Genomic DNA, 21,908 nt, shown 5'->3' with positions numbered 1-21,908 from the left:
AATGTGGATTCGGTTGGTTATTAATCATGGGGGGAGGCATAGATGAGGTGCCATCCACATGATCAAATAACTGGTTTCCTTTGAGAAAAGGAACCATTTGGGCTTTCCATAATAAATAGTTATCAATGGTAAGTTTAATGGGAACACTGTTGTTGGTGTTGTTGGTGTTGGTAAAGGCGTAAGGTGGTGGTGGGGGTGGAGGTGAAGACGCCATGATGTAGTGAGGAAGATGTGAGTCTTACTGGTCTCCTGATACCATATTAGAACATGTGTATAGGAGAGCCCGAAAGGTGTTCTGTGAAATGCCTCAAAGGGCGAATTATAATCAATAAAATTTGTCTACTTTTTCACACCTTTCTTCCTTTACATTTACATGTATTTATACACAGAGCCATAACAAACTTTCCCTATAGACTGATGACACGTGTATATTACAGTACATTTCTGTTACAAGATATTCCATTTCTCTGCTCTGATGCATTTGCTAAGTGCTCCTGAGGCATTTGCCTTGTGCCATGTCCTTTACTGCAGTGTGTTTGGCGCCTCTGTTTTGCTGAGTGCGTCTGGTCCTTTTGTCGTTGGCTGTGTCCTTTGTTGATGAGAGAATTCTCTTCGTCATTTGAGTTGAGGCTTATGACAGTGGGTATCTTTTCTTTAACACGCCTTAAGGGAACTTGAAGACTTACTCCATGCGTGCAACCTAGCTTAGAATTACGACTTTCTCCTATATATGCATGGCACCATATCGAAAGAGTCATTTTCGTAGCGTTCAAATATAGCTAGCATAATTTGATGATTGACATTGAGCCAGACCAAATAATTTCGGTTGGCTTTCTCAAGCCCTTGTTCGATGCTCAGTTATTTTATATAAAAAACCGAAGTACTATATAACCCTAGCTAGCTAGCGCCCCCAATATATAGTTTCTTCATCTTATCTTTTCATTTTCTCCTCATAAAGTCTCCCATTATTTCTCATCAACTTCTTATTACTATCAGTTTCGTTCACCTCATCGTTTTTGCATCGCGATTTACCTGATCACCGAAGTCCACATGATCCAAGGTGCGTTCCTCTTTTCTCTTGATGTCTCCAATATTGTTTGGCTGTTTTCCTTTTCGCGTTTGACTATGTTATCGTTTTGTTGGTTTTCCTCACCTTTGTAGTGGATATTTTCTTTGCTTTTTATTTTAGTTGCTTCTAATTATTTCGTGATGGGTATAAGAGGAATTAATATATCCATCGAATTGCACTGACTGAGATTAAGTTTGGTGGTGGCAGCTGACATAAACAATCTCATTGATGAGGTATCAGTCTGGTGCTTGATCACCAAAATGATAATTAAGGGGGTCGATCGTAGGGGCAACTAAAAGGGGTACGTATCATCTAAGCTGGCTACCGCGCGCCTTAACCATGAGAGAAGGCACCCAATAAACACACCAAAAAAACAGGAGGCCTTTATTGAAAAACTAGTGATTCCCTAGGAAGAAAAAATAAATAAAACCATAAAAAATATTCTTGTCTAAATTGTGCTTAATTTAATTTTTTTTAAATACCAAAAGAATTGCCAAAAAAAAAACTAGTGTACTCCGTACAATGTGCATCTCTTTCTTCCAACGGATTGCATTGTTTCTTCTGCTTGCAAAATTGGCGTGTGTTCCTTAATTTCTTTTATTTTTCGCCGGCCGCCGGGGGGGGGGGGGGGGGGGGGGATTCCAGTTTATGATCATCATGTTTAATGTTTATTGTCCTTTTAAAGTTTGATGAAGATCATATATAGCTGTGTATTCATATATGAAAAAATTAATATATATAAATACAATCTTTAATATATATCCGGCGGCCTTGCTAGTGTTTTTCTCTTCATTTTAATCTATTTCTTTCTATATGTCCTTTCATATTGGACTAATTCCAAACAACGCTACTGTATATTAGTGTTTTCACCATGATGATTTTAGAGTACTTCCTTCTTAAATATTATGTATCTGTCATCTTGATCATCAGTACTGGGGATCCACGGCAGTACTGGGGATCGGGGTGCTGGCATTCCCATTTTGGGAAAATATTGTGGAGGGTTATTTTATCCCGAAAGCTTTTGAAAATACAAGTTTTTCTATTCTTTTAATATGTATTACCAATGGCTCCAAATAAATTCTTAATGTAGTTCGATCCCCTTAAATCTTAATTTTAATGTACAGCTTCCTTTCTGATCTTGAGCATTAATTAATTTGTTATATCGTCCATACATGGTTAACAAAATTAAGGTTGCCTTAAGTTTGAATAATTAGCTGTTTGTTAAAGGGGTTTGATTAATTGTTTGAGATCAGATATGTGACAACCAGCTCCAAATTAATCCTACCCACTATCAAAACCCACATCTTCAAATTAGTACTCATAGAGTAATAATACACTTACAACTCTTTTTTATAATTTTTATCCAATCATGTGTTAAATTGAGGGTATTTAGATGAAGTGATGTTAATTTTATAAGTCCTTTTACAAAAATATTCCTCACTTAATACATAGTTGCTTGTGTAAAAGTTGAAAAAAAAAGAGTAGTAATTGTATCACTTTCCTTACCATATATGTATATAGTAAGAGACCAAGATCAGCATGGTGACAAATACGTACGAGACCTAATAAATTTAAAAAATATATATTCTATTCTCAGAGAGAGAGAGAGAGAGAGAGAGAGAGAGAGAGAGAGAGAGAACCTCAAGCTACAAATCCAGCAAAACAACTAGAAATAAAAAATAAAAAATAAAATGAAGAAAACTACTAAACTGCTCTGTATGTTCAATCGCAATTCGATTGGACAGTCTTTGTTGACAAATCGATAGGCATGTTACAGTTCATTTCAGCTGCCTCCTTCTTATGGGTGCCACCCCCATCCGTTTGCCCTCTACTAGGCCTTCGGCCCAGCTCAGTTTTCTGAGTCCTAAATGGCCCAGAATTTATTTTTGGGCCCCTTTGAGCCCAAAATTTAACTTAAAAAAATAAATATATTTAAAAATTATATATATATATATATAGAACTATTAATTATATACTAAGTTTCAAGTATTAACTAATTAAGTAATAATCATCACTAAGGCACTAAACTATTACAAATCACAATTTACAATTATACAAATTAAGACTCGAACTAACAAATTATTACAATATTACAAACTCCTCTAAAAATATTAAATATTACAAAATGTACTATTAACTATTGTAGCAACATCACACTTAATTGTAAACTAACAATTATAACTCATAACTTTTCAATTTGATCAATTTGGGATAGTGTTGTGGCGGTGAGTTGTGTCGACTATTGTGAGACTGAAGATCAAGATCATAAAAGTCAATAAGTTATAAAACCTGAAATATTAATAAGTTAAAAATAAAACAAATTAGAATTATAAAGTTATAAAATGAAACAAAAAATTAAAAAATTAAAATACAAAATATTAAAAGTACTAACCAAGATGAGATTGGGATTGGACAATTGGAATTTGAGATGAAGATGAGGCAGATGAGCATAGATTGGTCATTAGGATTCGGTATATGTATATCGAGAATATAAAAGTTAAAAAACATATAAGCAAAATAATTTGATACTAAAATATGATATAAAATTATAAATGCAAAAAATAAATAAGGGACAAATTGTGCAAACCACGGCAATGGTAGGTCCAATACAAAGTCATACTAGATCGGAGGTAGCCGTTGATGTCGTTTCATGTATCACTATAACAATTAAATTTGAAATGAAATTAATGAATACCAATTAAATGAAAATAAATAAATTAATAAGAAATTAGAAAATAAAATTAAAATAAATACCAGATCCAGGCTAATCACCACCCTCCTCTTCGATGTCGGCCTCCTCATACTCAAAAACATCCGGAACATGAATTGGAGTTCTTTTGATCCAATTCCTCGTGAAAATCAAAGCCTCTACAGTGGTAAGAGCTAATGAACTCCAAAATGAATCCAATACACGCCTTCTAGTGCTAAAGGTCGACTCTGAGACTATGATGCTAATAGGGATGACCAAAAGACTGTGGACTATCTCTCAAATGATGGGATGCTTCACAGCATTCACCTTCCACCTACTTAATATATCAAAATCTCGTGAAAATGGTAGAAGTTTCGCTGCTAAGTATCTGTCTATTTCTGACTGAGCCTGTACAGAACTCCGGATGAAAAAGGCCTGCTCAAACCTCTCACCCTAGTCCAATCTATGTCTTTTCGTACTCTCAACTTCTTGAACCGGTGAGGGGTAAGTGTAGGTGCCGCAATATTACCACCCCGCAGGACGGTAAACTTATCAAATAATCTACTAAGGGTTTTCTGAACCCTTGCTGCAATAAGCTACATCCATGTTTGCCCATATGCAAGGCCCAATCTAAATACTATATCCACCTTAAACCTCGAGTTAAGGACGACAGCTACATATAACAAAATATTAACCCTAGTAAAATCTCCTCAATACTTATCGTACTTTGACCTCATAACTAATGCCATCTCCCGCAGACTAATGTGACCACCCGCAACCATGTCATCTAATTCTTCTTTTACCCTACATTTTTGCTGACAGAATTGATGGGATGTAGAGTACAAAGTTTCAGATATCGTGGTGGTGACCTCGTAAAAAAGTCTCAAAAACTCTACAAAAATATATACAATTTCCCAATCATCATCTACGGGTTTCCCCAATCCCCCGTGATCATCAAACTATTTGATATATTGGATGTCTTTATCACTCAATAATACAAATGACAGCTTATATTCTTGAGCTGCCTCCAACATAAAAAATGTTGAGTTCCATCGTGTAGGCATATCAGTACAAAGACCCTTCTTGGATGTTAGGCCCGTAGACCTTGCAGCAACCTTGAATTTCTCCAACCTCGAAGGAGAAGATCTCACTCATCTCACAGCAGTCCTGACCCGAGCAATCGAGTCATGAAGATCCCTCAAACCATCAATGACAATAAGATTCAGAATATGTGCCGCACATCTCACATGCAGACACTTACCACCCAAGATTATCTTATTTGCCTCTCTAAGATAGGTCTTCAGATGTCCCAATGTGACATTGTTAAATGAGGTATTATCAATTTTGACTGTAACAACTCGGGTTAACCCTCACTCCTTTGTTGCGGCCTCCAAGACCTTCCCAATTATCTCACCCTTGTAATCGGTGATTTGATAAAATTTTATAATTTTCTTATGCAATGTCCAATGACAATCAACAAAATGCACAGTTAAAGGCATATAATTATAATTTAGACCGATGTCCAAGTATCAGTGGTAAGACAAACAAATTGACCCTTCAACTTCTCTTTTTCAAACCAAAAATATTTTGTACTGTCTTTGCCACCTTGTAGCAAGAAAAAATATTAAACCTTGGTTCCAAGTAGCGAGAATACGCTTGGAACCATTTCCCATCAACAACTTAAAAATGTAGATCGTCCATGATGATCATACGAGTTAGATGTCTTCTACACTCATCGAGATCATACTTACTATACTCCCTCAAAGTTGCACCCCCACTAATCTCATCCGTTATTTTTTTAAGTCCAATTTCTAGTCTAGATTGGCTCTTTTCTTGTAATGATCTTAAATTAGACTTTTTTTACATTACTCTTCTAAGTGCACCTTTAATTGTGAGGTGTTATGTTTCATATAGTGGCATCCATAAATTTTTCCACAATGGTTATACTTGGATTGGGATTATTGGGGTCATCACCCTCTAGTTTGGTGCAATGAGCCCAAACTATGGAAGCAGGTTTCTTGCTGGGCTTGGGGGCGAGGCAAAGTGTCGTGGGCGTAGGTGTTGGGTCAAGGGTAGGGCTAGGAGTAGACGTAGGAGTAGGGGTAAGTGTAGGGGTAGGGGTAGGGGTACCTTGGGCATGGAAAAGAAAGCTTGCACTAAAACTTGCTGGCATATCCATGAACTCAAGTAAACAAAAAATCTGAAATTATAGCAAACATAGTAACATGTCAAACAATTAACATCCAATCATTAACATATATATTAGAAGTTGGAAGATCAAACATCAATGATCAAACATCAAACATAAAAAAATGAAATACTCAAATTAAAAACATTAAACATAAAAAAAATGAAATACCCAAATTAAAAATATCAAACATATGTGGGATAAGACCTGGTAGTTTTAAGGGGAGTTCATTATGTTGCTTGAAGTGTTGCATAATCTCTTTTGGGCTAGTTGGTATATGTGGGATAGGACTTGTGGTTTTAGGGCTTAGTTTGTGGTTTTTTTTACCTCTTTGACTCGGTGGTTTTCTTGTATACTTGTATTCTTGGGTAGATTTCATCCTTTCAGCAAGGTTTTGCATGACCATTTGCCCATGATCACACAAGGAAAAGATAGCCATTAGCATGATTTTCCAATCATGGACTATTATCCACATTACACATTACTACTACAGTTCAAGAAACTATACCATTGGAATCTTAGTTCAAGAAACTATCAATGGTTTAAAACAATTTTGCCACATGCATAGGAACTGGAACAGACACTTAGTATGTTTTCAGGGTACATTAAAATTAAGACACACACACACACACACACACACACACACACGTAATTAGAAGACATTTCATACAATTAATTAATTAAATTAAATACCTAAATTATTTCGAAATACCCTAAAATAATTTAGGGGTTTCAAATATTGAAACCTTTAAATTAATTTAGGGTGAATCATTTAGGGTTCCAATCCGAAACCGATTGGAACCCTAAATTAATTTAAAGGTTCCAATCTGAAACCCTAAATTATTTTAGGGTATTTCGAAAAAAAAAATGAAATAATAAGCCATGGACAGATTCACACATGACTACACAGTACACATCGTTCATCAATCATTCAAATTACATGCACAATCAAGTCTCTACAGCACACAATTCACAAAATTCCATCCTCCAATCTTCATTCCATAAAATATAAATAAATAAAAAATTAAAGTAGATTTAGGATTTCTTACCTTCAGCGACGGAGATGAAGACGGAGTCACAGAAGGCTACGGTGACAGCAACGGAGATGAAGACGAAGTCACAGAAGGCTACGGTGATAGCGATGGAGATGCAGATTGCAGAACGTAAGCGATCGAGAGAGAGATAGAGAGAGAGAGATTCTGGATAGGGTAAGCTTGTCGGGGGGTGGATCTAACAAATAACAAAATGACGTGATTTTTCCATTGACGAAACGACGTCATTTCGTTATTTGTAAGTAAAAAAACCAGGCACGAAACAATTGGATTATTTTCTTTTAATATATATACATATATATATATAATTTTATATATATATCAAAACGGGGCGGGGCGGGGCGGGGGTCGGGGTCAGATGCGGGCGGGGCCATCCGGCCCCTCATCTGACGGACGGGGGACTCCGCCCAGTCAAACGGGGGAGAAGCGGAGCGGGGCTAGCCCCACTGCCCACCCCTACTTCTTCTTCTTCATCACAAACATCAATTCCACTTTCCCACTGAGTTTTGCATGGTTGTTCAGAGTCAACACCCCTGCACCCAATTCACTTCCAAGAGTAGTCGAAGTGGTGCTAATTGGTAGGGCATTTGAATTCACGCTCACAATAACAGTAACTTTTTTAGTGGAACATAACCCAACTTTGCTCTTGGGAATGCTTACTTGCCCTATTGTCATGCCCTGGTAAGTGAACGTGGCATTGGTGCTCTCATATTTGTAGGGGCCAAAGTTGGTGTTCTTGATCCTTACTTGGGTCGTGAAGCTTATGTCAAAAGAAGGAGATGTTTTGTTTCCAGTCTTTACATCTTGAAGCAAGACCGTGCCCAACCTGACCTTGGGTTCGCTCGAGCCAACCATCAAGCACACATCGAACGAACACTAGGATTTTGCTTCACTCGAGCTCACCGTCGCGCACGCCTTAAACGAACAATCTATTTGAGCTTCACTCGAGTGTCGAATCAAGCGACAATCGAGCGAACAATCTATCTAGCGCTTCTCATTTCACAAAACTAGTTATGATATATATATATATATATATATATCTTGGTATCTGGATAACCATGGCATGAAGAGCACCCGATCTGACTTGTCTGCAAGTGGAGACATTCGTGGAGTGCGGAACCTTTGCTATCTATACTGCTATATATCCCAGCTTTCTTCACTCAATTCCTCTTACGTACGTGCAAATATAATATATGATTGATATTTATGTAGGATTTATTTATGTTCATGACATTTTTCTTTTTAATTACACTTTTAACAAAACCCTAATTTAGTTTGGAGTTATTCTTTCCTAGACCAGTCAATCAATGCTCATGTGCATGCTGCTTAATTATCAACCGGTACAAACAAATTATAAAGATTCTTCATAAGATGAATTAAAAAAGTTATAAGTACTTGAACTTTTGGAGTGAATACTTCTAGATATTTTTTTTCTATAATTAAATTATATAAAATAATGTTCGTCAATGTGTAAATGGGTAGATAAACTCTTTGTTTGTTCCTAGCTACCAAAAACAAAATTGTTCTATGATCGATTTGATGCCAAATGTCCATAGATAAAAATTATTATCTGGAATCAAGGGGGCCGGGAAAGCATCTTTTTTTTTAAGGTAGAACAAACTTCATTCATTCATCACGGGACATTACAACTTTGACTTGAGACATACAGAATACAAGCCAATTACTACTTTTAAGGCTCCCCAATATACAAATTTCTTTGTGACTGACATGGTCCAGTCCATTGCTGTAAATCTCTACAGACAAACCGTCTAAAAGACATCACTTTGTCCTAAAATAGATTTAACAAACCACACATTCTGTCCTAAGACAGAATTAAACAACCCTACACTTTGTCTAAGACGGAGTAGATGACACACTTTATGGACAAAAATCCAAGAGAATATGTATTTTTTTTAAAACTAAAAGAAAGAAAATAATAGAAAATGTAAAAGATACATGAGAAAATACTGAACTATAGATTTCCGATTCACATTTTCAACCTTAGAGGAAATAAAAAATGCAAACATCGAGATTGTGGTGGCGCGTGAGGTACACGTGCTACCTGAAGTACGGCGGAACATCAGGTCTGAAGAAACCGATAATCCTGATCCCAGAAAAGCTGCATGTGGCAGCAATAAAGCTCTCCTTGTTGGTGCGCATGGATGTCCTATGCATACTTTAGGCCACGTGTGTGGCTCATGCGCCGCTCTGTTTGACGATATTCTTCGTCCGTCTGAAGAATCGGCGCCTTGAAAATCTTACAGTGGGGCATGTCATGGTCGCCTAGCTCCGGAGAACAACATATCTGCATTTCGCCCTATTGTAAACGAAAAAAACAAACAAAACTAGAAAAATAAAAGAAAAACTAGAGAAAAAATGGAAGAGTGAGCTGGAAGGGAGGAGGGAGGGAGGAGCCAAAGCTCCAACCCCCTCCTCTGGTCAGAGATTTTCTAGGAGGGTGGCTGTGTAGAGAGAAAAGGAAGAGAGCGAGAATAGGATTTTTTAAGGGGGGTCGGGAAAGCGTTGTGCCTATATATATATGCTAGACTTCTGATATCTATACTCGACATTGTGCGGAGAATAAATATTTGAACGGCAACCTTTGATGGATTAGAATGTTTCACAAATATGCTTAATGCACGTTTATAATTTCATAGAAAATCCAGGATTTTGTTTTGTGAAACTTTGATGCATTTTAAAGATCAATCATGTAATTATGTATGTAAGTCTCTAATTTTGTGAATGAAGGTAGGGAAAACTTATTTTAGCTCGGCATTAATTTCAGAGGCAGTTCATGTCTGTACGTAAACAAACGAAAACTTAAGATGCGTACAATGTTCTAAAGTCAACAAATAGTACAACATATTTCAGACAATTTGACATATTACCGCACCTAATTAATATATACTACAAGTAATAACCTATCCTTTTTTTTTTTTTAAAGATGGTAAAAACTCTTTCAGCTACCTTAAAACAATTGATAATCATTGATATAAATTAAATTTGTGTCACTAAGTTCAAGCTTAGGACCTAATGAATCAAGGGACATGTTTTTTTTTAATGAGTAAACAAATCAAGGGGCCGGGCAGATCCATACGAGATGTTACTTTGCATATACAAGTGTTTTTGCGACGGCCTTATTGGCAGCGACATTAAATCACCAGAAATAACGATATATTCTGGCAATTTTGCTAATCGACACAAAGAATTTATCGTAACACTAAAATAGACCATTAGCGGCGATATACGCCTTGCCGGAAATAAACATAGCCGGAAATGCCACTTTTTCTTGTAGGGTCCATGTTCTCATGAATTGCCAAACCCCAAACATAAGGGTTGGATATCGGGTCGATCCTAACTTATCACTGTGTTTTGACTGGTATCTTGTCTCCCTTGTTCAGATCGAGCCGGTACGGGATCAGAAGCCGGAATTTCCAATTAATTATATCAGTCCATCGGCGTTATCTAAAAGGGAATAATGATAGATCAGTAGTACCTAATATACTCAAATCTGACTGACTACGGATAATATATAAATTACATGTAATTTCGTAAATGTGATATATATATATATATATAATATTGTAGCAGATCGATCGGTCCAAGGCAGTACTTTTTGGGTTGTCTGAGTTATCATTATGCATTCCAGTACTATTCATGACGAGTATGCGTGTTTGAATCAATATATAAGATATTGAGTGTGTTTACATAAAACAGTACAATTTATCACAGCCTAATATGACTCATCACTGATCATGCATGCAGCCTATAGGTCTTTAATTGTGGCAAATAAAACAAGCAAGCTATGTCAACTCTTGTTAGTATGGTACGTACAATTAAGGGAATCGGATCAGATTTAAACGAACCAGCTTCTCAAAGATTACATGTTCATGATCTAGACACTTCCACTTTAAAAGTTAGTGATCAGGCTGAAGGAATTATTTGTTGGCCATGGTATATGTTTCACTTGCTCTAAGTCAAACAGCAACGTCCGAAAAAGGGACATGCTAATTAATTAGCTTAGCCTCCTAGTAATCAGATTGCATGCAACTGGAGATCAGTGTGATCTCTTCTTCTTTTTCCACGTTCTTTGTCGATTTCCAACATTGACAATTTATGATCCGGTGTGTGCAAGGGTACTGAGATCGGTGCCTCTAGAACAAAATGCTTGTTTTTTGGCTGATCTCCATGTGGCATTGTTCTTTCCTGGATTCATTATCTTGATCTTTCACTAAGGAATAAATTTTTGTAAAGGTTACAACGATACAGACAGATCATGAGAAGATGGTAGGCTAGTGGCCTTTTTTTTCCTGCTTATTATACCTTTACAAAACTCATGAGAATGAGAGTTTGAGAAACAAGTAAAGATTGACTTCACGTGGAAAAACTAATTAGGCATTCCCTCGTCTAACCCTAAAAAAGAGAAGTGTACGAGATTCCATTAATTATACTTGACCCTTGGGATGGAGAATGAGTCCACCAAGCTGATAACCCACTCTTTAAATATTCCCGCTAAAAAGTTGCCCTTAAACCATAGATATGTGGATAATAGAAAACAGCTAAGCTTCGATTATTCGTGATTGAGACATACATAATCTATAAAACTCATGTATTATTGTATCCCAAAACATGAATATTCGATATTGATTGTGGTATTCGATTTAGTTCGTAGTTGGCCGCCTGCCTAAGCAAATAGAGGGGTACCTAATTAGCAGCTAGCCGTCCCTATATATAAACCCATTGAACCAAGCTAGCTTTGTATGGCGCTAGAGTATGGCAATGAGATGAAATCCGTCAAATTTTGGAAGACTAAATGTAGAAGTTTTCAACATCCCTCAAAGGCTTCCAGCATTCAACATGCTAAGATCAACTTCAAGCACGAGAGAGTGCTGGAACGCCTTAAGGGAACTTGAAGACTTACTCCATGCATGCAACCTAGCTGGAACGCCTTAAGGGAACTTGAAGACTTACTCCATGCATGCAACCTAGCTAGAATTACGACTTTCTCCTATATATGCATGGCACCATATTGAAACAATCATTTTCATAGCGTTCAATATAATATAGCTAGCTAGCATTTGATCATGATACGCACCCTTACTTCGAGCTAGAAGCATTCCATAAATATATTTTTTGTTAAATTCTCTAGCTATATATCTAGGGTTGTTCAAGAAAATCGACATTGGATCAAATCAGCTGGCCGAAATTGAGCCAGACCAAATAATTTCGGTTGGCTGCTTTCTCAAGCTAGCCCTTGTTCGATCCTCAGTTCTTTTTAAATAAGTGGTTTTGTACATAGGGGCCTTCTTTTGTCCCCTTTTAACGTCGAACCTAGATGTTTGTGATCATATTTAACGTTTAATTATCTTTTTTTATCTTTTATCTTTTCTGAATTTATAACTTTTGAGCAAAAGATATTAGTTTATGTAGCTATAGCTATATTTATATATATATATATGTATATATATCATTATGAACTTATATATAACAATATTTTATATCCCTTGCTATTTTTCTCTTCATTTTAATCTATTTCTTTCTATTTTTCCTTTATATTGGACTAACTCCAAATAACGCTACTGCAATTAATTAGTGTTGTTGCCGTACGTGATATTGATTTCAGAGTTCCTTCTTAAATATATATTATGTATCTTATATCACCTTGAGTAGGGACGGTGTTGTGATACGTGCAGCAGTTACAATGAAAAGAACGTAAAAATAAAAAAAGAAAGGAAGAAAAACACACAAATTTATACGTGATTTAGGCGGTATGCCTACGTCAACAGGAGTGGAGGTTGAATTTTTACTAATAGTTAAAAGTAAGATTACATTATATGTATTTATACTAATCCTAACTGTACAGAGGTATTAGAAAATTTCAATACTTCTATACGGCATCAGCCTGCTTTCTCTGCATACATGTTCTACTCGATATGAGCTACATACTACAACAGACGGCAGCACATAAGGCCCTCCCAAAATATTTTGGGAAAAAATATGGAGGGTAATATTTTATCGCAAAGTTTTTTAAAATATATAGAAATTCTTCTATTCTTTTAATATTTAATTTATCATGACCAACGGTTCCTTCAAAAAAATCTTAAATGTGATTGGATCTCCTTAGGACCTTAAATCTTAATTTTAACTTCTTTTATGATCTTTAGCATTATTATATATATATATATATATATATATATATATATCGTCCATGGTTTACAAAATTAAGGTTGTCTTAATTTTGCATAATTTATGCTTAGTTTTACTTCTTTAATATTTTTGAACGAGTTTGTTAAAGGGGTTTGATTAATTGTTTCATGAGATCAGATCTGAGATAACCAGCTCGATCCAAATCTTACCCACAGGACGTTCATGCTCAAGGAATTAGTAGTGACATATTAATACGTACGAGACCTAATAAATTTAATTTAATATATATATATATATATATTCTCACAAAAGATCAGGGAAAAATCAAACGACTAAAAATCCTGCAAAAACTAAAAAAAAAATTGAAAAAACAAAGATCAAAACTGCTAGACGGCTATATTAATATATATATATATATATATATGTATATGTTCAGTTGCAATTCAATTGGACAGCCTTTGTTGACAAATCGATAGGCATGGTGCAGTTCATTTCGGCGGCCTTCTTCTTCTTCATCACAAACATCAATTCCACTTCACCACTGAGTTTTGCATGGTTGTTCAGAGTCAACACCTCCGCACCCAATTCACTTCCAAGAGTAGTCGAAGTGGTGCTAATTGGCAGGGCATTTGAATTCACACTCACAGTAACAGTAACTTTTTTAGTGGAACAGAACCTAACTTTACCATTGGGAATACTGACTTGCCCTACTGTCACGCCCTGGTAAGTGAACGTGGCATTGGTGCTCTCATATTTGTAGGGGCCAAAGTTCGTGTTCTTGATCCTTACTTGGGTCGTGAAGCTTATGTCAAAAGAAGGGGATGTTTGGTTTCCAGTCTTCACGTCTTGAAGCATGACCGTGCCCAACCTGACCTTGGGGGTCTTCACACGCATCACAGTAAGTGAAAACGCTGTGATAACTATGGCCTGAAACACAACAAATGCAGCAATATATATGCCCAACTTGATTCTTTTCTTCTTTCGGAGCTCCTGATTGGATAGTGAAGTGGCTGATTCTTCGTCTCTGCTTGGCTGCTTATTTGTTGGTGCCGAGGGGTTCATCTGCTGGTTCACTTTCTCTGCCATTTTCTTTCTCTTGGAAAATGAAATAGAAACTTGCTGCTATGTTTGTATATCTTATAGTTGCTTTTTTTACCATGAGGAGTCGAGATTACTTTTGGAAAGGAGCTGTTTGTGAGGAGAAATGGTGGGAGAGTGTTGTGCTATTTATAGACTCTGGACAAATTGTCTGTGATGAAGAGGAGGTGAAGGGAGATCAGTAGCGAGCTTCCTGGAATTTAAGGTGACTTCAGTTGGGGACGGAGACTTCTATCCAGCCAACGCGGCTCAGGTACTCGATTTTCTCGACTTTCTAGATGGTCTCTCACTCAGCCTCAAATTAATTAGAGAAATAATGCTACTAGTCGTTTTGCTAAATGACGCGTTGCGAAGGTTCTTTTTCTTTTAGGCCTGGTTAAGTTTCAGTGTTTCACATACCTTTCAAATCATTTTATCTTGTCTCATATCATCTCATCTCATTTCAACATTCAAATACTATTTAAACAAAAATATTTTACAATATCAAATTTTAACTTTTTCATCTAATAATTGCCTAATCATTACAATTTTTTCAAACTTTCAAACAAAACATAAAAAACAATTCAATATTTTTAAATCTTAAAACAAAAATAATATTTAAAAATTATAACCTAATCTTCTTTTACACCATAATTTTTTTTATTTAACTTTTTCTCTCTTTGTCTAAAATCTTATAAAAATTTTAACTCTAATTATTTTATTATTATTCATAAATTATCTCATTATTATTCATAAATTTTTCATATTTTCTGTATAACTAAACGAGAACTTAGTGGTCAGTTTACTCCGCATTTAATATTATAATAATGATAATAATAATTTATCTGTCGGGTTTTTCTGTTTACAAGTAACGTCAATTTGTGGCAAGACTAATTACACCGCTTAGAAAATAAAAGAATATTTATACCGGCTATAGAATGAAAATATCAATATTCTTTTATTCTAATTAGTGCGAAATTAGGTTTTCACGTGTTGCTGTGGATCAATGTCCAAATATCCAAACATTGAATGATATCTAAAAAAATTTATTTATCAATTGAGTTTGCTGCTTATAATCAAGCACGTAAAACTTGTAAGATTCCTTATAGTTATAAAAATAAAGAAAAATCAATCTTTTTTATTTTAATTAATGTTAAAAGTTTTCGTAGTGTGTGAATAGTCAATGAACGGACATCCAAACAATTTTTTTTTTTTGTCTCTAATTCTTATTTCATATATCTATTTTCACTAAACATCCTCAAATTTAATTAATAACTTAAAAGAAAATCTTTCAATGAATCCTTACATAGCAAAATCACGTTTTGCTTAGACAAAAAATTAATGATGATGATTTCTATTTTTATCCATTGAAGGTTGAATGCCCCAAGACTCGTAATGAAAATGAAAGCCTTACACCATTCCTCCACCTAATCAACATGTAATTCGTCATTTTTGTCATTTTATCTTAATGTGTGTTTAAATAAAATGGCCAAAAAGAAAATTAATACAGACACAAAAAAATTACATAAAAATAAACTAACAAACCCTCTCTTTTTTCATCTCCTCACCTCTCCTTCCTTTAATTTTATCTCGGGTCTATAGAAGGGTTATACGAGATTTCATTTTTTTTATAGGGATCGTATGAGATTTCATTAATTGAGCAACAAGAAGGCGTCAAGAAATTTAAAATATAATAAGAAAACAAAGTGGGAAAAAGAAGATAAAACTCTAGAAAACTGAATCCGAATAAGATATATTTCCAGAAAGTTTTAATACAAATATATGTAATCCCTTAGTGACGATTTCACTCCATGATCAGGAATGGAAAACAAGCCAAAGAATATCTATCCGAAGCCCCTCCACCAAAGCATGGGTTCTCTTCGATGAATATGCTAGAGAAACATCATTACCACAGCCTCCGGTCAAGGTGAACGAGGACATTGTCCACCGTGTATCAGGGCTTGACTGAGCAAAATAAAGGACACAGACTTTGCCTTGTCCAACCAATCCGGTAGCCACATGCATCAACTGACAAAATAAAAAGGCAATTCAAACGATTAGAGAGGAAAAGGGGGGAGGGTGTTGAGAATATATGCAACAAACAAGCAGAAAGATGGAATGTGTTAGGTACAGCTTATTTCATAATCATTGTTATTTAATAAGGAAGCTGAGCTTCTTCACATTCATATAAAACTACCCGTTAATTCAAATAGATAAAAGAATAAGTCGGTATGGAATTCTACAGTAGCAGAGTAACTTTCTAATTATGCTCGAATATTGCACAAGAAAAGAGACACAGGGAAAACATAAATGTACCTACATGTGGCACTCTCGCCCTCCAAGATCAAAAAAGGTGCAACACAATTATATATCCAAATCATCGTCTGGGTCCTCATCAGAATCTGGCCTCTCATCGTCTGAATCACGCAGATAGATTATCTCGCCCTTGCTTGAGTTCTCAAGTGTTTGCAATATTCCGGTCGAAACAGATGTTGCCTCATTGTGGCTATCTTCAAGAGACCTCCGGCCATCATATATATGTATGGGCTTACCATTTCCTAAAGCAAGCAGAAGTAATTAAAAACATGCACACCTTGGAGAATATCTAAGAAAAGATATTACAAAAGGAAAATCCTACCTTCTGATCTTTGATTACAAGATACAAATTCACTTAAAAAATAAAACATGCACATATATGCCATATACACATCCCTGGTACCGTACCTTGGTGCTCAAAAGGAAGTACAACTTTAGCCCTATCGTTTTGCTCCTTCTCTGACAGCTGTAGACTGAATTGTACCTGTTGAAAGAAGCATCAAACACTCCTCCTATAAGGCTAAATAACCCATCAAAGTTCAATTGTGTGGGTCAGAGGGAGAGAGAGAGAGGAGCACAAATTCATCTGTGTTTATAGATTAGAAAGAAAACCAATAGGACCAGATGTGCTATATGAAACCCTTAAGTTTGTGGAAGATACATGAAATTTGAATGGTTTTCTGAACTCTTTGAGATCATTATGATCAGTAAACATTGGATTTAAATAAAAAATAATAAGAAAGATTCCAATGGGAAGGATGGATAATGAAATCTTTGTTAATGGTGAACTATTGCAGTCCACCATATTCAAGTCTCAACCCACCATCAAAACCCATCTCTGAGCCATCATAGTAAACAAGTAGGAGGAGCTCGGGTAGGTGAAGGACATAAACATCACAATGAAATCACAATTTATAACATTTTGTTGTCCTTGAATGGACCTCAGTATGGGATATAGGGATTAATAACAAGATATCATCTAAATGCACTAAGGAATTGTTGCATACCTCGTGTGGGGTGTGTGTGTGTGTGTGAGAGAGAGAGAGAGAGAGAGAGAGAGATCAATTAAAACTCTAATCAAGATGACGCTACACAACTGACCTTTGGCAAAAGGTTTCGATTGATTAATTCATCTCCAGATGAAAGGGAAGTAAAGTTGATGACTGACTGCTCAACATCAAATTCTTCTTGCTGGATATCAAAAGACCATGTCAGTTTGCCACTTTGTAAATAAGAATAGAAGCATCCAGAGAAAGAGAGGGAGAGAGGGAGAGATCACCATCACTCGAACACGCCCATTTCTGCGCTTGAACCGGACATGAAGCTTCCCTTTCCAATAATTACGTTCAAGGAGAGAGAGGTTCTCCGAATTGCATATCTGTCCATTTGCAGATTGATTTAATGGTTCTATGCTGGCTACAATAGAGGACATATACCCAAGAATGGCAGCAACCCTGTCTTCATGAAGGTCTGAATGTAACAACCAAAAGATACTCGAAACCTGATCTGAAACCGCAATATAAATGTCAAACTACAACCATCCAAAAGCTGGCCTTATACAAAATTTAACTGTAGGGTAACTGTAACCCAATTTGAGTTAAGAGTAATCCCCCATGGCATTCAAAAACTGTAGTTATTCCACATTTTCCATTTATTCCAAGTACCAAAAATAAATATCAAGTAATCCAAGAAGCCAGAGAGTTGTATTTGAATATACAATGAGAATTGCAGAAGCAAAGAAGATAACAAAACAGCACAAAGATATTCCAGTAGGTCCCATAAAGTTACAGCGGCAACAAAGCACTAGGTTTTATGAGAGCTGGAAATTGTACTTGATCAAGAAGGAATAAAACATGTCTATACCATTGCTTCGAAGATTGCTTATAAGGCCTGATACTGATGATATAGATGCATGTCGTAACATTTCATTGACCTGGTAGAATTTAAAAAGAATTCATTAGAAACAGGCAAAAGTTTAATACAGGAACATGAAGACTACTGGCATAGAAAAGCAAATACACCACAATCATTCCCAAAATTTAAGGTGAACATTATAGCATAACTAGTCCTCCAGCAGTATTTTCTATTTTCAAATAAATGCAAAAGGTTTAGTTTAACCATATAACTAGTGCTTGGTTTAAATTCCTACAAAATTTGAAACAAAGGGGAAAAAAACCAAAATTTCCCTCTTTTTCCAAGAATTAGTATGAGAAAAGTCTGGGGACTTGCACAAGTAGAACTGTAGAATAAAGACTTCTAGACTCTTTACTTTATTTTACTTTTTTCCATTTGGGTTAAACTACTGCTAAATTTTATAAAAAAACAGCTGACTTAAGGGACTTACAGAAGTTGAATTGTTACTAACACACTTTTCAATAAAACAACTAAAAAATCTAAAGAAAAGATTACGTTAAGTAGTCATGGAAGAAAATTCTAATATACTCTAACCCAATCCTGAATCATATCAGTAAATTATTATTACTGTAAATTTCTCATTAAAAGCACAAACTGAATTCATAAATGATGTGGCAATGTGTATATTCTCCTAAACCTAAAGTGGATTCGCCCCTGTTATATTAAGTATGTACCTCGGTCTTGTGTTTTTACTACACTCTGCCATGCCCATTAAGTTAATGAATTATTATAATCATGATGAGAAAAGCCTGTAGAATTGCTCTTAAATAGCTTATAAAATGCTATACTGTGTCAAATTCCTATCAGCTGAACTAGACAACACGCTGGAAGCCCACATAATGGCCATTTCAGCATATTTACTAGAGGAAGGGCAAAACTAATCAAGGTTTTACATGACCCAAGACAAACTAGCCCCCATTGCATTTGTTTTCTTTTTAAAAGCCTATCATCATGGTGTTTGATGGTACATCACTAGCTCTAGAGAGGAAGTTTCCATGCAACTACACAGAAAAGGACATGAAAAATTCAAAATTCAAGATTTTCTTTTTTTGGTGCATGTTTGGTACTCAATATGAAGTTTCTGCACGTCACCCAAATTGATAGACTTCTCACATGAAGAGTTCACATTATAATTCGAGATGATATTGACGTGCAGAAGAACATAGACAGTAGCAAAGTACAATTTTTACGCTACAATGAGCAGGCTGGCTAGAAGTTCATCCAAACATCGCAGTAATTGCATCAACCATTCAATTTGCATGTACTATATATTTACAATTATAAGATCCAAACTTACCGTGTCTATGGCAACACAAAAACGAACTTTGCCTTGTCCAACTAATCCTGCAACAACAGAAAACCACCCAAAAATTATTTTTTTTAAGAGTACGGCCCAAAAATAAATACTAGAAAACAATAAACAATAACACTCGAAAGGTCGTGAGTTTGATCCTCACCGGGAGCTTCTGGTACTTTTACCATTTGGGAAAGTTACCGATCAAAAAAAAAGAAAACAATAAACAATATCAAGAAAATACCCTTTTCTTGGTAATTGACAACATTCATACCAACGACCCATTCTAAAACAATACCGCACCTTTACCATTCTCCCCATGGGGCCAATAAAATACATCCTACTTTCTGGCTCTACAAAGAGAGAGTGGTATAAAATAAAAACAAAATTCACTGAAACTATTATGAATGCACAGGAACACTCTGATATTAAGAGTATAAGCACACCTTTCCCCAGCTCAATAATTGACGAGAATAACTTGGCCATATCCTTAATGTTCTTACACAAACTCTCTCCGGTGGAAGCTTCCTTAGAAAGTGGCGTAATATTTCCGGAGTCCACAAGCCTATCCTTCCAACCAAGAGGATCCGTATAACAATCCAAAATCTGGATCCTGTCACAACCAAGGTCCCCACACGTTAACCATGACAACAAAATTTACTTAAGAAAATACGTTCCAATTACCTCCAGTTCAAGTCACACATTCTGCAACTATGATGAATTGCATATCAGTGTATACTTAAATAAAATACTTAATAATAATCATAATTGTAATAAGTGTGACAATAAATTGTTTAAGGTGCCTCACCACTTCCGGGATGAAGCAACATCGATTCCTCTCGTCTTCAACAAACGCATATAAAACGATGGGCTCCGAGTGAAAGCGACGAGCACGAGACCGCTGCAAAAAGATTGGCACTAAAAGGATTTAGCGAAATATAAATTTTCAGAGTCTAGGATCGGGGGGGGGGGGGGGGTGGAAGCTTTGCCATTTACGCCCTTACTAACCCGGACTGGGATTTTCCTGCCAAAATGTTGGAGGAGAGCTGGGTGAGGACGTGAGTGAAGACATCGAACCCGAAAGGTGACGCTAAGGAGTCCCTAATAGTGAGAGCCGGCGCGTGCTCTCCCTCCAGTGCACCATCTCGGAGTGCTCTGCAAATGGATTCCGCCATTGGTGCAGGGGATTTTGGGAGCTCGAAAGGGTAAAGCCCTAGTCTGGTCAAGACTGAGGTTTTTGCAAAGAAGCCCCAAACTTTTCTCTTTTTGTAAACATTGCGCGCTGTAATTTTTCCCCTCTAAATTGTAGTTTCGTTCATTATAAAATAAATAAATAAATATATATATAAATCATAAGATATCTTTGAATATAAACGCATATTTCTCTTATCTTCTGATATGAATAAATATTGTTAAAATTTAGTAATTGTGTACTTCAAAATATGACTACTTCATTATATGACATTTTGATCTTTATCAAAATACCACCTAATTTATACTTTAAACTACATAATAATTAGTTTGTAAAGAAAATTTGAGATTCCTAAGAATTTAATAGATAAACATATTAAAACATTTATATTTATTTAAGAAAATAAATTCATGTTATAAGCTATGGTGTTTACACAATCCACATGAATGCTTCCCTTGCAATAAAATCCTCGATTCCTCGGGGATACTCAAAACCAATACATTCTAACTTTAAAATATCAAAAATAAAATAACTAACAACTAATACTCATGTGTAATTATTATATGAAAAGGCTTAGAAAAAAAAATTTATATGAAAAGGATGCATAAAAAGAGGTAAGTAACAAAATCTCGAAATAGAGTAATCTGTTCACTATAATAATTTGAAAGTCTTTACGTCACATATCATCCACATGGTATGATTTGATTTATAATATAAGAGTTTTAAAATTTATTTATTTTTAATTCAAATTATATCATATGAATTGTGTGTAGTATAACAACTTTCAAATAGAATGATTCTATTTAGAATGCTAAGCATGAAAGATAAAATAATGGATAATGAGTTGTATGTTGCTAGGGTTGTAAGTCGGTTGCTCTGGACAAGATAAATTGATTGGTTTTGTCCGGACCAAATCGGCCGGTCGATTTCGGTCCAAGAATCGACCGAATAGGAAAATATATATTTTTAA

At 35.6% G+C, this 21,908-nt stretch overlaps 2 protein-coding genes across 4 annotated transcripts; both read right to left on the bottom strand.

Moving 5' to 3' along the window:
- Nucleotides 1-13,536: 13,536 nt before the first annotated feature.
- Nucleotides 13,537-14,528, bottom strand: LOC121248562 (late embryogenesis abundant protein At1g64065-like). Its single transcript, XM_041147057.1, has one exon. The coding sequence runs from the start codon at nucleotides 14,229-14,231 to the stop codon at nucleotides 13,578-13,580; it is 654 nt and encodes a 217-aa protein (XP_041002991.1). The 5' UTR covers nucleotides 14,232-14,528; the 3' UTR covers nucleotides 13,537-13,577.
- Nucleotides 14,529-15,895: 1,367 nt separating this feature from the next.
- On the bottom strand, nucleotides 15,896-21,033 carry LOC121250634 (elongator complex protein 5). 3 transcript variants are annotated; one of them, XM_041149807.1, is made up of 10 exons: nucleotides 20,755-21,033; nucleotides 20,555-20,647; nucleotides 20,193-20,359; nucleotides 19,750-19,796; nucleotides 18,402-18,471; nucleotides 17,818-18,044; nucleotides 17,640-17,729; nucleotides 16,947-17,022; nucleotides 16,539-16,780; nucleotides 15,896-16,250 (listed from the first exon to the last, which is right to left on the bottom strand). In XM_041149807.1, the coding sequence occupies exons 1-9, from the start codon at nucleotides 20,919-20,921 to the stop codon at nucleotides 16,587-16,589; spliced, it is 1,131 nt and encodes a 376-aa protein (XP_041005741.1). In that variant the 5' UTR covers nucleotides 20,922-21,033; the 3' UTR covers nucleotides 15,896-16,250; nucleotides 16,539-16,586. The 3 variants fall into 3 exon arrangements, with proteins under 3 accessions (XP_041005741.1, XP_041005742.1, XP_041005743.1); XM_041149808.1 differs by having other exon boundaries at nucleotides 16,543-16,780; XM_041149809.1 differs by having other exon boundaries at nucleotides 16,558-16,780.
- Between the last annotated feature and the right edge of the window lie 875 nt (nucleotides 21,034-21,908).

This window comes from Juglans microcarpa x Juglans regia, chromosome 2D, assembly GCF_004785595.1.
Source record: "Juglans microcarpa x Juglans regia isolate MS1-56 chromosome 2D, Jm3101_v1.0, whole genome shotgun sequence".
Taxonomy (NCBI): Eukaryota; Viridiplantae; Streptophyta; class Magnoliopsida; order Fagales; family Juglandaceae; genus Juglans; species Juglans microcarpa x Juglans regia.
Note: the sequence above shows the minus strand (reverse complement) of the source record. Positions and strands in the feature narration are given on the sequence as shown.

Coding starts and splice junctions, on each gene's coding strand:
- LOC121248562 (XM_041147057.1), bottom strand. CDS start 14,231: ATGGCAGAGAAAGTGAACCAGCAGATGAACCCCTCGGCACCAACAAAT.
- LOC121250634 (XM_041149807.1), bottom strand. CDS start 20,921: ATGGCGGAATCCATTTGCAGAGCACTCCGAGATGGTGCACTGGAGGGA. Junction 20,648..20,754: donor GCAGGAAAATCCCAGTCCGG/GTTAGTAAGGGC, acceptor ATCTTTTTGCAG/CGGTCTCGTGCTCGTCGCTT. Junction 16,781..16,946: donor ACTTCCTTTTGAGCACCAAG/GTACGGTACCAG, acceptor TGCTTGCTTTAG/GAAATGGTAAGCCCATACAT.